The 14364-nt window shown below is 49.4% G+C and overlaps 1 protein-coding gene across 1 annotated transcript in view; it reads left to right on the forward strand.

Moving 5' to 3' along the window:
- LOC105104082 (mucin-16) overlaps positions 1-14364 on the forward strand; it is a 58601-nt gene that overhangs the window by 9169 nt on the left and 35068 nt on the right. The window contains exons 6-18 of the mRNA XM_064480282.1: positions 1019-1485; positions 1768-2198; positions 2283-2506; positions 2594-3788; positions 3852-4550; positions 4620-5988; positions 7194-7318; positions 7412-7479; positions 9991-10163; positions 12132-12167; positions 12388-12453; positions 13136-13260; positions 13356-13423. Coding sequence (XP_064336352.1) covers positions 1019-1485; positions 1768-2198; positions 2283-2506; positions 2594-3788; positions 3852-4550; positions 4620-5988; positions 7194-7318; positions 7412-7479; positions 9991-10163; positions 12132-12167; positions 12388-12453; positions 13136-13260; positions 13356-13423 — 5046 coding nt within the window. The remainder of the gene's footprint in view (positions 1-1018; positions 1486-1767; positions 2199-2282; positions 2507-2593; positions 3789-3851; positions 4551-4619; positions 5989-7193; positions 7319-7411; positions 7480-9990; positions 10164-12131; positions 12168-12387; positions 12454-13135; positions 13261-13355; positions 13424-14364) is intronic.

Consider the following 14364-nt stretch of genomic DNA (forward strand, 5'->3'; position numbering starts at 1 on the left):
CTCTGTGAGGGTGTATTCAGAATAGATGAATATTTATTCACATTTAAACAAATCATCATCATCACAGCTGTGGTTAAAAATAAGCAGTGGTCTACTTTTCTGGATCCTACCTTTTTCTCTCTTCCTTCACCTACATTCATTCATTTTAGGTTCACAATTATTGCAGCATGGTCCTAAGGTGTTTAAACTCGAATTTGGGCAATATAGCTGCCACCTACGACTGTGTTTAACAAAAAGAGCAATCAGATTTATTTGGAATCTAATTGCTCTTGGAGAGCCCTTTTATTTCATGTACATGGATCATCGTTAAGGAAAGTTTTATTTCTTTTTTTTTTTTTTTTGCAGGGGGAGGTAACTAGGTTTACTTATTTATTTACTGGAGGGACTGGGGATTGAACCCAGGACCTTGTGCATGCTAGGCATGCGCTCTACCACTGAGCTACACCCTCCCCCTCATTATATTTTTGAACTTTTGTTTCTGTTGTAGTTATTCTGATTTCTACCTGAGGAAAAAATAATAAACCTTAAGTTGGATTTCCATTTGCAATTTTTCCATTGTTCTCTCTTTATTTTCAAGCTCTTAATATATATAATGATCTCAGACACTGATTTTTTTTAAAAAATTCAGTTCCTGTTCTAAAGCGATACTTTTAAACAAAGAAACAAAAAGAATTTGTGGAGAAGTTGCAGCCCAAGACGAGTTAGGTGAGGTAGAGGAACGCCGATCACAATTCCTTTTCCCCTTCCAGACGCATCCCAGGCAAAGACATTTCTCTTCCTTTCCTGATGTGGAGAAAAAAGTAAATGATTGCCAGACCAGTAAGTAGTAATCATGTTGTCCCAATTTTGTGTCTATCCTAGGATACTCAGGACTACCAATGGGAGGAACAGAGCAGGCAGAGGCCACTGCCACGGCTCTGAAGACCACCTCCACAGTGACTTTCACTGCCAGAGTCTCTTCTCCAACTTCAAGAACGTTGCCTCCCCTCGGGACATCAGGTCAGCCAGCCAGCACAAGCACAACAGGAATGATTGTCACAACCCCAGATGTTCCAAAGATGACAGCTTCATTGGCCACCAGACCTGGAGAAGAGACCAGCACAGCAGTTCCCATGACAACCCCATCTATTTTCAGTGGAGGGCCAGAGACTACACCCTCACTGGTCCCTCGTTCTGGGGCAGAGACCAGTGCAGCTGTTCCAGCGCTGACCGTTTCCTTTGGTGAGCCAGAGACCACAACCTCACGGGTCACCCATCCTGCAGGGACCAGCCCAACCGTTTCGAGGGCAGTCCTCAACGTTTCTCATGGTGCATCAGCTGGCACACCCACAACAGCTACACGTTCCGGGGAAGAAGTCAGTTCAGCTATTCCAGCTCCAGCCGTCTCCCCTGATGTACTGGGAATGGTGACCTCACTGGTTACTAGTCCTGGGACAGAGACCAGCCCAGCTCTTCAAACTCTGGCTATTTCCCGTGGGAAGCCAGGTCCAACAGTCTCACTGGTCACCCATCCTGGAATACAGGCCAGCTCAGGCCCTCCGACTCCAGCTGTCTCCCCAAGTGTATCAGGAGTGGAAATCTCATTGGTCACCAGTTCTGGGGCAGAGAACAGCACAGCTTTTCCAGCTGTGACTGATGCCCCACATGGATTAGAGACAGCAGCCTCAGGGGTCACGCATCCTGGGACAGAAGCCAGTTCCACTGTTCCAACTTTGACTGTCTCTCCTGGTGAGCCGGAGACAACAGCCCCACAGGTCCCTTCCACAGAGACCAGCACACCTGCTTCCAAAACAACTCTGAATTTTTCTCCTAGTGAATTAGACACCACATCTTCAACAGCCGTCAGTCATGGGGCAGAAGCCAGTTCAGCCACCCCAGTGATGACTGTCTCACCCAGCACACTGGCTACGGTGACCTCACTGGTCATTGGTTCTGGGACAGACACCAGGACAACTGTTTCACCTCTAGCTGAGTCCCTGCGTGAATCAGAGTCAACAGTCTCCTTGGTCGCCCACCCTGCAGAGACCAGCCCGCCTGTTCCCAGGACAACCTCTGATGTTTCCCATGGTGACTTGGACACCAGACCCTCAATGGCCACCAGCCTTGGGACAGAAGCCAGTTCAGCTCTTCCAGCTACACTTCTCTCCTCTCGTGTACCGGATACGTCGACCTCACAGGCCACTAGTTCTGAAAAATATGCCAGTGGGCCTGTTCCAACTCGGGCGGTTTCTCCTGGTGGATCAGCAAACATAGTCTCGTGGGCTACTCATTCTGGAGCACAGACCAGTTCAGCCATCCCAACTCTGACTGTCTCTCCTGGTGAGCCAGATGCTACAGTCTCACTAGTTACCCATCCTGGGGCACAGATCACTTCAGCCATCCCAACTGTGACTGTCTCTCCTGGAGTATCAGAGGCAGAAACCTCACTGGTCACCAGTTCTGGGGCAGAGACCAGTACAACTTTTCCAACTCTGACTGATTCCACGCACAAGCCAGAGACAACAGCCTCATGGGTCTCGCATTCTGCAGAGACCAGCCCACCTGTTTCCAAAATAACTCCAACTTTTTCCCATAGTGAATCACATACCACATTCTCAACAGCCACCAGTCCTGGAGCAGAAGTCAGTTCAGCTGTCCCAGCTACGGCTGTCTCCCCTGGTGTACCAGGGATGGTGACCTCACTCGCTACTTATTCTGGAGCAGAGACCAGTACAACTCTTCCAGCTCTGACTGATTCCCCACAGGAACCAGAAACCACAGCTTCACGGGTCACCCGCTCTGGGAAAGAAGGTAGTTCAGCCATTCCGACTATGACAGTTTCCCTTGGGAAGCCAGAGACAACAGTGTCATTGCTCATCCATCCTGAAGAGACCAGCCCCACTGTTCCCAGGACAACCTCCAATGTTCCCTATAGTGAATCAGACACCACACCCTCAATGGCCACCAGTCCTGGGACAAAAGCCAGTTCAGCTTTCCCAGCTACAACTGCCTCGCCAGGTGTACCAGGGATGGTGACCTCCCTGGTTACCAGTTCTGGGGCAGAGACCAGTACAACTTTTCCAACTCTGACTGATTCCATGCACAAACCAGAGACAGCAGCCTCCTGGGTCACCCATTCTGGGACAGAAACCAGTTCAGCTGTTCCAACTCTGACTTCAGTTTCCCCTGGAGAGCCAGAGACAACAGTCTCATTGGTCACCCATCCTGAGGAGACCAGCCCAGCTGCACCCAGGACAACACCCAATGTTTCCCATGGTAAATCAGACACCACACCCTCAGTGGGAACCAGTCTTGAGGCAAAAGCCAGTTCAGCTGTCCCAGCTACGACTGTCTCCCCTCATATGTCAGAAGTGGTGACCTCAGAGGTCACTAGTTCTGGGGCAGAAACCAGTACAACTTTTCCAACTCTGATTGCTTCCCCACGTCAACTGGAAACCACAGCCTCATGGGTGATCCATTCTGGGACAGAAGCCAGTTCAGCTGTTCCAACTATGACTGTTTCCCCTGGGAAGCAAGAGACAACATTCTTACTGGCCACCCATCCGGAAGAGACCAGCCCAGCTGTACCCAGGACAACACCCAGTGTTTCCCATAGTGAATCAGATACCACACACTCAGTGGCCACCAGTCCTGGGACAAAAGCCAGCTCAGCTGTCCCAGCTACGACTGTTTCCCCTCATATATCAGAAGCAGTGACCTCAGAGGTCACTAGTTCTGGGGCAGAAACCAGTACAACTTTTCCAACTCTGATTGCTTCCCCACGTCAGTTGGAAACCACAGCCTCATGGGTGATCCATTCTGGGACAGAAGCCAGATCAGCTGTTCCAACTATGACTGTTTCTGCTGAGGAGCCAGCTACAACAGTCTTACTGGTCACTCATCCTTCAGAGACCAGCCCAGCTCTTCCCCGGACAAGCCCCAGTGTTTCCCATAGTGAATTAGATAGCACATCCTCAGTGGTCTCCAGTCCTGGGGCAAAAACCAGTTCAGCTGTTCCAACTCCAACTGTCTCCCGTGGTGTACCGGGTAGGGTGACGTCACAGGTCACTAGCACTAAGACAGATGCTAGTATGGCTGTTCCAACTCTGACACTTTCTCCTGGTGAACCAGTGACCACAGCCTCGCTGGTCACTCATCCTGGGGTGCAGACCAGTTCAGCAACTCCAACTCCAACTGTCTCCTCTACTGTGCCAGGGCTGATGACCTCACTGGTCACCAGTTCTGGGGCAGAGACCAGTACAACTTTTCTAATTCCAACTGATTCCCCACACAAATCAAAGACAACAGCCTCATGGGTCACCCATTCCAAAGAGACCAGTACACCTGTTTCTAGAACAACTCCAGGTTTTTCTCACAGTAGATCAGACACCATGCCCTCAACTGCTACCAGTTCTGAGGCAGAAGCCAGTTCAGCTGTTCCAACTCCGACTGTCTCCCCTGGTGGGCCACATATGGTGACCTCACTGGTCACTAGATCTGCAGCAGACATCAGTACAACTTTTAGAACTCTGACTGGTTCCACGCACAAACCAGAGACAACAGCCTCATGGGTCACCCATTCTGAGACAGAAGCCAGTTCAGCTATTCTCACGGTGACTGTTGCCCCTGGGAAGCCAGAGACAACAGTCTCATTGGTCACCCATCCTGAAGAGACCAGCCCAACTGTTCCCCGGACAACCCCCAGTGTTTCCCATGGTGAGTCAGACACCACATTCTCAACAGCCACTAGTCTTGGGGCCAAGGTCAGTTCAGCTGTCCCAGCTACAACTGCCTCCCCTGGTGCACCAGGGACGGTGACTTCACTGGTTACCGATTCTGGGACAGAGACCAGTACAGCTTTTCCAACTCTGACTGATTCCCCGCGCAAACCAGAGACCACAGCCTCGTGGGTCACCCGTTCGGAGACAGAAGCCAGTTCAGCTATTCCAACGATGACCGTTTCTGCTGGGGAGCCAGAGACAACAGTCTTATTGGTCACACATCCTGCAGAGACCAGCCCAACTGCTCCCAGGACAACCGCCAGTGTTTCCCATAGGGAATCGGACTCCACATTCTCCATGGCCACCGGTCTTGGGGCAGAAGTCGGTTCAGCTGTTCCAACTCCTACTGTCTCCCCTGGGGTACCAGGGATGGTGACCTCCCGGGCCACTAGTTCTGAGACAGATGCCAGTACAGCTACTCTACCTCTGACTATTTCTCCCAGTGAGCCAGCAGCCACGGCCTTACTGGCCACCCATTCCAGGGCAGAGACAAGCACACAATTTCCTGCTTTGACTATTTTTCCACATTTACCGGAAACCACAGCCTCACCGTCCATCCGACCTGGGTCGGAGACTGGTCCAGCTCTTCCAGTTTCTCTCAGTCCGCCAGAAACCACAGCCTCTCCCTTCAGCACGCCTGTGACGGGGACAGCCAGCGTTGATCTGGGTCTGACTGTTCCGTCTGGTATCCCTGCAGGAACAGCCTCACCCTCCACCCATCCTGGGACACACAGCAGCACGGCTGTTTCAACTTCAGCTCTTCCCCATGGTTCGCCAGAGACCACAGGCTTACAGCCCACCCGTCCGGCAGCAGGGGCCAGTACAAGCGTCCCAGCTCTGACTGTTCCCCCTGGCGTTCGGGGGCCTTCCAGCACCCCTGCGACGACTGTTGAGCCTTACACCGTAACTTCCTGGGGCACAGAGCCCTCACCATCTGCGACCTCAGTTGGACTCCCAGAATCTTCCAAGACTGTTCCAGGGGACACTGTGACCTTGATAACATCAGAGACCTCAGCACCACCTAAAATCAGTCACGGAGAAGAATTAGGTACAACCACTAGCCTGAAAACCACCACTGTTGAGACCACTCATCTAGCTGCCACACGTTCAGGCCCCACTGTGGCCGAGACCACAGCCACCTTCAGTCCGCTGGCTGGAAGTCCTTTTGTCCCTGTGACCACACCTGGAATGTCCACCTTGGCCTCTGTGAGTGTGACATCAGGAACAAGTAAGAACAACTTTTTATTGTGGTGAAATATAAATCATATATGTGCAATATATATTTATATATAATATTATATATAAAATACATATGTGCAATAATATTTGCCATTTTAACCATTTAAAATGTACAATTCAGCAGCATTAATTACATTCACACTGTTGTGCAACCATCTCTACTATCTGTTTCCAAAACTTTTTATCACCATGAACAGGATCTGTGTCCTCATTAAGCAAAAACTCCTCTTTCCCCACTCCCTCTGGCCCCTGTTAACCTCTTATCTACTTACTGTGTCTCTGAATTTGCCTGTTAACAGATGTTTCACATAAGTGGAATCATACAATGTATCTGTCCTTTTGTGTCTGGCTTATTTCGCTCAGCGTAGTGTCTTCAAGGTTCATCCATGTTGTGTGTAGCAGAACCTCCTTCCTTTCTGGGATGAGTCATATTCCATTGTGTGGATATACCAAATTTTATCTTTCCATTCATCTGTTGATGGACACTTAGACTGTCTCCACCTTTTGGCTACTGCAAATAATGCTGCTTTGAACATGGGTGTACACATATCTGTTTGAGTCCCTGTTTCCATTCTTTTTGGGGAAAGACCTAGACTAGAAATTGTTAGGTCATCTGGTATTATCGGTTTGTTAGGGCTGCCTTAACAACGTACAGCAAACTGGGTTGCTTAAACAACAGTAATTTACTGTCTCAGTTCTGGAGGTTGGAGGGGAACCCCAGGAGAATGCGGAGAACGTGCACTTTGGAGTTATCCCGTCTCGGGGGGGTGAGGGAGCTGGGGTATTTATCTCCCACCTCCCATCAGTCACTGCTAGACAGATGTTCCCTGGGCCTAAGTCCCCAGAGACAAAGAGATGCAGGTGCTGGTGTGTGCTGAAATAGTTAAGAGCCAAGGGGACATGGGAGTTGGGGACCAATTCATCCGAGTTTTCCCAGGACTATCTCACTCTTAAAACTGAAAGTCCGCATCCCAGGAATCCACATAGTCCCAGGCAAACTAGGATGGTTGATCACCTGTGTGTGAGGACCCTGAGCAGGAACTGCTGCACGAGGCGTCTCAGGTAGGACCACCTAGGTCAGGCCCCCAGCTGGGCACTGGAGTTAAGGTGTGTCCTCAGCGCCTCGCCCCCCACTCACACCCAGCCCAAGCCTGACTCAGGACTGGCCTCATTTTACTCTCCCCACCACTGCAGCTGCAGTTCCTTTCTTGATGCCTTTCACTGTCAACTTCACCATCACCAGCCTGCACTACACGGAGGACATGGGGAACTCAGAGTCTGAGATATTCGGTGCCACTGAGAGAGACCTGCAGCACGTGGTGAGGGACCCCCATCAGTGCCCGCCGTGCCCCAGCCCCACCACACCCTGCTGTCTTGGTCCCTCCCACTCATCTCCCTCTTACTCTTTCCAGCTCAGGCCGTTGTTCAAAAACAGCAGCATTGGTTCCCTGTATGCTGGCTGCCGACTGGCCTTGCTCAGGTGAGTCTTCCTCCTAAGCACCTCCAGAAACCCCAATTCTCTCTCCTGCTCTCTCACACCCTGGTCATTCCAGCTATTGGGCCAGTGCCAAGAAGCAGTGGATCCAAGGTGCCTGGGTCTGAGCCCCTCGTCTCCCATTTGTTAGCTGTGTGACCTTGGGCAGTCGCATAACCTCTCTGTTCTTCAATCACATTCTGAAAAAATGTGATTAAACAGTAACTTACTCTTGGGGTTGTTAATTGTTCATTGCAATGCCTGGCCCATTGTAAGCACTCAGTTAATGGCATCTGGTAGTATCAGCTGGTGTTAGCATGTTTGCCGACTGTGTCACCAGGATCCCTGACACTCTCCCTGCCCCAGCTCATCTCTACCCTGTTGGGGACAAACTCTGAACACCACAGCTCTGCAGTTTATTCCCTGAAAAGAAGTACTGAACCAAAGGGAAAAACAAAACAAATATTGATTACCAGTAGGACATATTGCAATTTTAAAACTCTCAAATGGACCTGAACTCTGCAGAAATGGCCTTTCCCCTCCTCTCTGCCTACATCTCCTCCACGTCCTCTGAGGTCAGTGAACTTGCTCAGGACCCATTCCTTACACTTGGTGATGCTATGGCCTCTCCATGGGGTCCTCCATCTGGTCAACCCAGTCATCCTGCCAGAGAGGTGGGTCCTCTGCCTGCATTGCTCCATGAGGAGAAATTCCTGGAATGCTGTAGATCAAGTGTCCTCCAGTGAACTGAGCCCACCACCACGCCTGCTCCCATCTCTCTGTAAGACGGGGGAATTAATAATGAGGATAATATTGCCGACTCCACACGCCACCCAGTAATCTAAGCGGTTTACATCTTTCCATTGATTTCATCCTCACAGTACGATGGTTATCCTGCCTGGTGATGAGAGCACTGAGGCTCAGAGTGGCCAAGCTAACTTGCTTGGGAGGAGACGGAGTTTGAACCCAGGTTTTCTGGTTCTCCAGTCCCTCCTTTTAACCACAGATACCAGCAGTGCTTAAGTTCTCTGGGCTCAAAAGCTTCTTACATTCTTAAAAAGTATCCAGAACTCCAAAGAGCCTTTGAAGTTGAGGGTTCTATCTGCCCATACTGACTGCATTAGAAATTAAAATGGAGAGATTTTATAAACGTTTATTCATTAATACAGTAAAAGTGATCAACCCATTACAGGTTAGCATAGGTAACATATTTTTATGAATAATAGCCATATGTCTCCTACCCTCCCCCCAAAAAGCATAATGAGAAAAGAGTCATTGTTTCTATTTTTCCAAATTTTTTAAATGTCTGGCTTCATAGAAGAGAGGGTATCTGCTTCTGTACTCCGTATTTTACAGTATTTTACCTTGTGGCCTCTAGGGGGAAAAAATTCACTGTATACTCTGGAAAGAGTGAAAAGTGACAATAATGTCTCAGTATTATCGTGGAAGTATTTTTCACTTGGTGGATACCCTGTACGTTTCAGGAACTCCAGGGGTCCTTGGGCCACACTTTGAGAACTGCTGCGTGACACTCTGGGGACATGAAATGGGAATGCTCTGAACAGCGTGGATTCCCGCCCGAGGGAGGAACGGGGTCTTTCTTCCTACCTGCAAAGTTCTCACTTTCAGTGAATCCCTGTAGGGTCAGCTTAATTCAGGACAAAGATTTTTTTTTAATTTTTATTTATTTTAAAATTTTTCTTGGAAGGGGAGGTCACTAGGTCTATCTATTTAATTATTAGTTGTTTTTTTTTTAATTCAGGCACTGGGGATTGAACCCAGGACCTCATGCATGCTAGGCATGTGCTCTACCACTGAGCTATACTCTCCCCCCTCCCCAGGACAAAGATGTTTTTGAACCACATTGCCCTTTATTCTTTCTTAACTCATTTTCTCTGTTTTTCTCCCAACTTGATTGTCTGTCCAACACATGTTCCCCAAGAGTTGACTTTAGCCCTTGGATCTACTAACTTGAAATAAAGTCCCTCCCCTTTCAGGCTCCGTGATGGCTGTCACACGGCATCACAGCCAGCCGTGGGGGTGACTCAGTCACATTCTCCAAGGTCTCTGATCCTCTTGCTTTTCCCTGCCACGTGCTGCCTGTCCCCAAGGTTCTCAGGATTCTCCTCCCTGTCAGCGCCACATCCTCAACCCTAGGGCCCAAGAGGACTCAGCCGTTCCTGGAGTGGACACTGTTGCCATTTACCTCCATGAGTGGATGGGGAACGTGCTCAGGGCGAGTAGTTGAAACAGTGAGCTTGAACCAAATGAAAAGAATGAGGAGAAAAAGAAGAAATGTAGCTAAGCTGTAGCCCTGGAGAGTCCTGCATTTAAGGAGGTGGGGGGATCTGGACCCTGACATGAGACAGAATAAGATGTGTTCAAGAAAGCAGATGAAACTCAGGGAAGAGGGCTGACATAAAAACCAAGAGGTGCACTGGAAGGCAGGGGTCGTCAAGAGTATCCAGCTCTCAAGTGTCTCTTCATGTCCCTACTCCCGTGTCCCTCCTTCCCCAGGGCTGATGAAGACGGAGGAAGTACCAGAATGGATGCGGTCTGCACCTACCGCCCAGATCCCACAGGCTTCAGGCTGGACAGAGAACGGCTGTACTGGGAGCTGAGCCAGCAGACCCGTGGTGTCACTAGGCTGGGCCCCTTCACCCTGGACAGGGACAGTCTGTACATCAATGGTGAGTAAGGCTCTGCTGCAGCCGGGGTCTCCTCCTCCTCCTCCCCAGATGGGGTCTCCTCGCAGTGCAGTTTCTCTGTATCCCCCCTTCAGGGTTGTGGACCAACCTAGAATTTCCATGGGGGCTCAGTGCTCTCCCCCTAGAGCACCTAATACAGAACTTGCAAGGTCTGGAGATAAAGGTTTCCTCCAAAGTCTTCTTCATTCCAGTGACTTTTCACAGAAGTCCAGAGGGAGCACACGGACATCAAGGAAGGAAGAGGGGAGAGCAAGGCCATGGCGGCCACTGGGGTTCACTCTTCCCCGGGAGGTGCTGGGTTCCCAGTGCAGTGACTGATTCCCTCCTTTCTCCTCCTCATGGCAGCTGGTGGCCCTGTACTCACTCTCCAAGCACCAGCTGGAATGACACCCCACCTAAGAAACCAAGAACAGAGCTGTTAGTAATGCTTTTAGCAACAAATTCCTTAGCAACAACACTCACCATAACCACCTTTCCTAAAGGCTAATATTTACCGAGAGCTTCCTATGATCTAGAGCGTTAGGTGTCTCACGTCTTATCCAGTCTAACACTCTGTGAGGCATCATGTATATTTTACAGAGGAGCAAAGAAGGCTCAGGGAGGGAAATTCATTTTCCCAAGATCACACAGCTAATAGATGTGATAAGAGTCGGTGCTCAAACCCTAAATTGACTCTAAAATCTAAGCCCGCGTAATGACTAGTCTACACTGCAGACTAACCCAGCTAGAACAAGCCTCAAATCCCAGGGTGGAAAAGCATATTAAGAAGCCTCTAAATAGGACAATTTAAGCTAATTAAGTAATTACGTCCCCACTATATCACCTTGGACATTTTCTACCTGGATTAAAATCTGTTCTGTATTTCAACAAAATACATTCCTTGGGAATTAGGTAAAAGCAGTAGTTAACCCCTGTGGGTTTGGGAGAATTACAGGCCTTTTGTTTTTTTAAGTGGTAAAGATTTTATTCGGTAACTATCACAACAGGGGAATACATTTCAGTATAGAAGCAAACTAAATTCCAAATACAACAAAAAACAAGTGGGAGTTTATAGTCAAGGAGCAGAGTGAGAAAATTTCTAAATGACGACATTAAGGATAGGGGAGATTTTTGCTTTAATTAAGTACTAGTCCTGCTTTGTGCTTACTGTGTGGCCCCAGGGCAAGCTATGACCTCTCTGGACTTTTGTCCATTTTGGAATTTTTTTAAAAGTCACCTAAGATTAGTGTGAGGGTTAAATGAGATAAAACCTGAATAACCCAAGTAAATCACAGGGCTCCACTTGGTCCGGTCTCAGAGAGGAGTTTCATTTCAATAATCCCAGTTAGACCATCAATTATAGAACAAGTCTAGTTTTTCCCTGCATCACTCACAGAGCATCAGAGAGGATCCAGTCCATAATCTAGGACCACACTTATTCAAGCCCTCTTTTCCCCCATTTCCTCTTATTCTCCAAATACTCTCTGGTTGACCCGCAAGTCTCACCCTTGCTCTCCCTCACTATCTCAAGTCAACATGACAGAAGTCCAAGAACTATGCTGCCAAGGGTCAAGCTTTGTCTTTGGAGAGTTGGGTAGTGGGAGAAACCCAAAGAGCAACGACAAAATTATATTTCATGAATGAAGAAAATGCAAACGAGGCTGGAAACACTCATATAAAATTACTGTCCTTATTATTCATTTGATGAGGTTGCTATTATTCCAAGCACCTAGTAAACCCCCACAATAATGAGGGTGTTTTGATTATTTTCTTTGCAGTTCATAGTAATAAGGATGAATTTTTATCACAAGCATCAGAGTATGAGGCAGTTAACTCATAAAAAGCAGCCATCATTATTTGTTGCCGAATCCCAGAGAAAGCTCCCAGGAAGGTCTGTGAGCTTTAACTCCTCACCCCTTTCTTAACCTTCCCCCATCATCTTGCTCTTTCCCTCTGCCTCTCTCTCGGCAGGATATAACCATCGGTCCTGGATTCCGGCCACTCGCAGTGAGTAACGAGGGCTTGGGTGTCCCCATGAACCTGGGACCCTTCCTCCCTAAGCCTGCTCCTTGGGAGGAAAGTGTGCCCCATCCCCCAGATGCTCAGCCCCACGACCGCCCCAGATCAGGAAAATCTCAGGTTAAGCCAAGCTAGAGATGCAAATTTCCATTAACAGCTCTAGCCTCTCATTGCTTCATGATAGGACCTCACCATTTGATTCTTTCAGCTCCAGTGACCACCACATTCTCTCCAGGACCCCCAGCATCTCTGACCCCCGTCCCCAGCTCTACAGGTAGGAATCGAATCTCTGGGTCTCATGAAACTTCAACTCCCGTTCAGTAGCTGACAAGATCCTGCATGGTCTGGACCCTGATGTGCACACAGCCTCAGCCTGACCCCTGTCTACCTTGCTCCCTAATCTCTGGCCAAACCAGCCTCATTTCTGTTCCTCCGGGGTTCAGACATCCTTCCATCCTCATGGACTTACTGTCCTTGGAACTGAGCTGGGCTTGGTTCCTCCCTGTCCTCCAGATCTCATCTCAGCACGTCCTTGCTCAGACCACCCCCTATAAGATAGCATTTCCCCACAGCTAACCTCCAGTCTGTCTATCTGAGCATTTCCTTCCCGGAAAGCACTGCTATTTTGCATTTCTTGATTGCTCAAGTATTTGTATTCTAAGGCCTGAGCACAAAGGGTCTTGGTCCCTCCTGTTTCCATAAAGATGTCCATGACATGTTAGCCTGTGGACACTCTGGGATAAGAGGGTTGAGGTTCCCTTTCAAGCTGATGGCACACGTCTAACACGGAGGTCCCGTCCCCTCCCCTGGCGGAGGAGGGAGGGTATCCTGATGGGCTGTCTCAGTCTTCACCTACTGGACGCTATGGGCAGAGAGATGGCACTAGTCCCTTCCCCCCAAAACAGCTCAGGCCTGACTGTGAAGGGTCTCCTGTCTCTCTCTCCCTCCAGTTGCAGACATGGGCCCAGCCCTGCTGCTGTTCACCCTTAATTTCACCGTCACCAACCTGCTCTTTATCCCTGACATGGGGCACCGAGGTTCTGCGAAGTTCAGCTCCACGGAGAAGACCCTGAATCACCTGGTAGGGGCCCATCCATGCCGACTCCGGCTGGCCTTGTCCTCGCCCCACCCCGTCCCTCAGCCCCTCCTGCTCACCGCCCTCTCCCTTCTCCCCAGCTTGGTCCTGTGTTCAGGACCACCAGCATCGGCCCACTGTACACTGGCTGCAGGCTGACCCGGCTCAGGTGAGACTTCCCTCCCCTACGACACAAAGGGGGCACTGTCACAAGCAAACTCATCTGGAGGTGAGGACCTGAACATGACAACTAGAAGGTGACAATCATAAATGACTGGGGCCTTCCAGGAATTCAGATGCAGAAGGCATCCACCCTGGTTGAGTGGTCAGAGAGGGCTTCCTGAAAGAGGTCTTAAATAATTTGGATAAGCAGAGCCACGGAGCATTCACACTCACCAGTCTGAAAGGGTGGCACTGACTTATTAAGCAGACGTGAAATGAGGTACCTCAGGACTCGCCCTGTGACAGGTGCGACAGGCACTGAGAGAATCAGTCATGGGCCCTCCCCCCGAGATGCCCACAGTGCAGAAAGGACAGCAGCCTGTAGACTTAAAACCATAACCTGAATGGGGTTAGTACAATGATACACAGCACTGCACGGGGCCATGGGAGCCCAGAAAATGGACTTTGATTCTCCATCTCGGGGAGCTGAGTGGAGGTTATTTGGAGAAGGCAATGCCTGAATCAAGTTTTTGAAAATATTTAAATTATTCTTTATTCCTTTCTGTATTTTTGACTCTTTGCATTGACTCATTTTTGAGGGGGGAGGGTAGGTCTTTCTGTCTGTCTGTCTGTCTGTCTATCTATTTTAATGGAGGTACTGAGGATAGAACCCAGGACCTCATGCATGCTAAGCATGCGCTCTACCACAGAGCTATACCCTCCCCACAGAGCCAAGTTTTGACAGGTGAGTGTGCATTAGCCAGAAGAAGCGTTGGCAAAGATATTTCCAGGGCTGGCATGTTTTAAGTAACGGGACAGATGTGAGAAATACCATGGTACACAAGGAAAGCTCTGTGAAATTGGAGAATAGAGTATGGGGCAAACAGCAATTGAATGAATGAGGGGGGAGAGGAACGGAGGGAGGGAGGGAAAGAAAGGGAAGGAGGC

This window comes from Camelus dromedarius, chromosome 27 (assembly GCF_036321535.1).
Source record: "Camelus dromedarius isolate mCamDro1 chromosome 27, mCamDro1.pat, whole genome shotgun sequence".
Taxonomy (NCBI): domain Eukaryota; kingdom Metazoa; phylum Chordata; class Mammalia; order Artiodactyla; family Camelidae; genus Camelus; species Camelus dromedarius.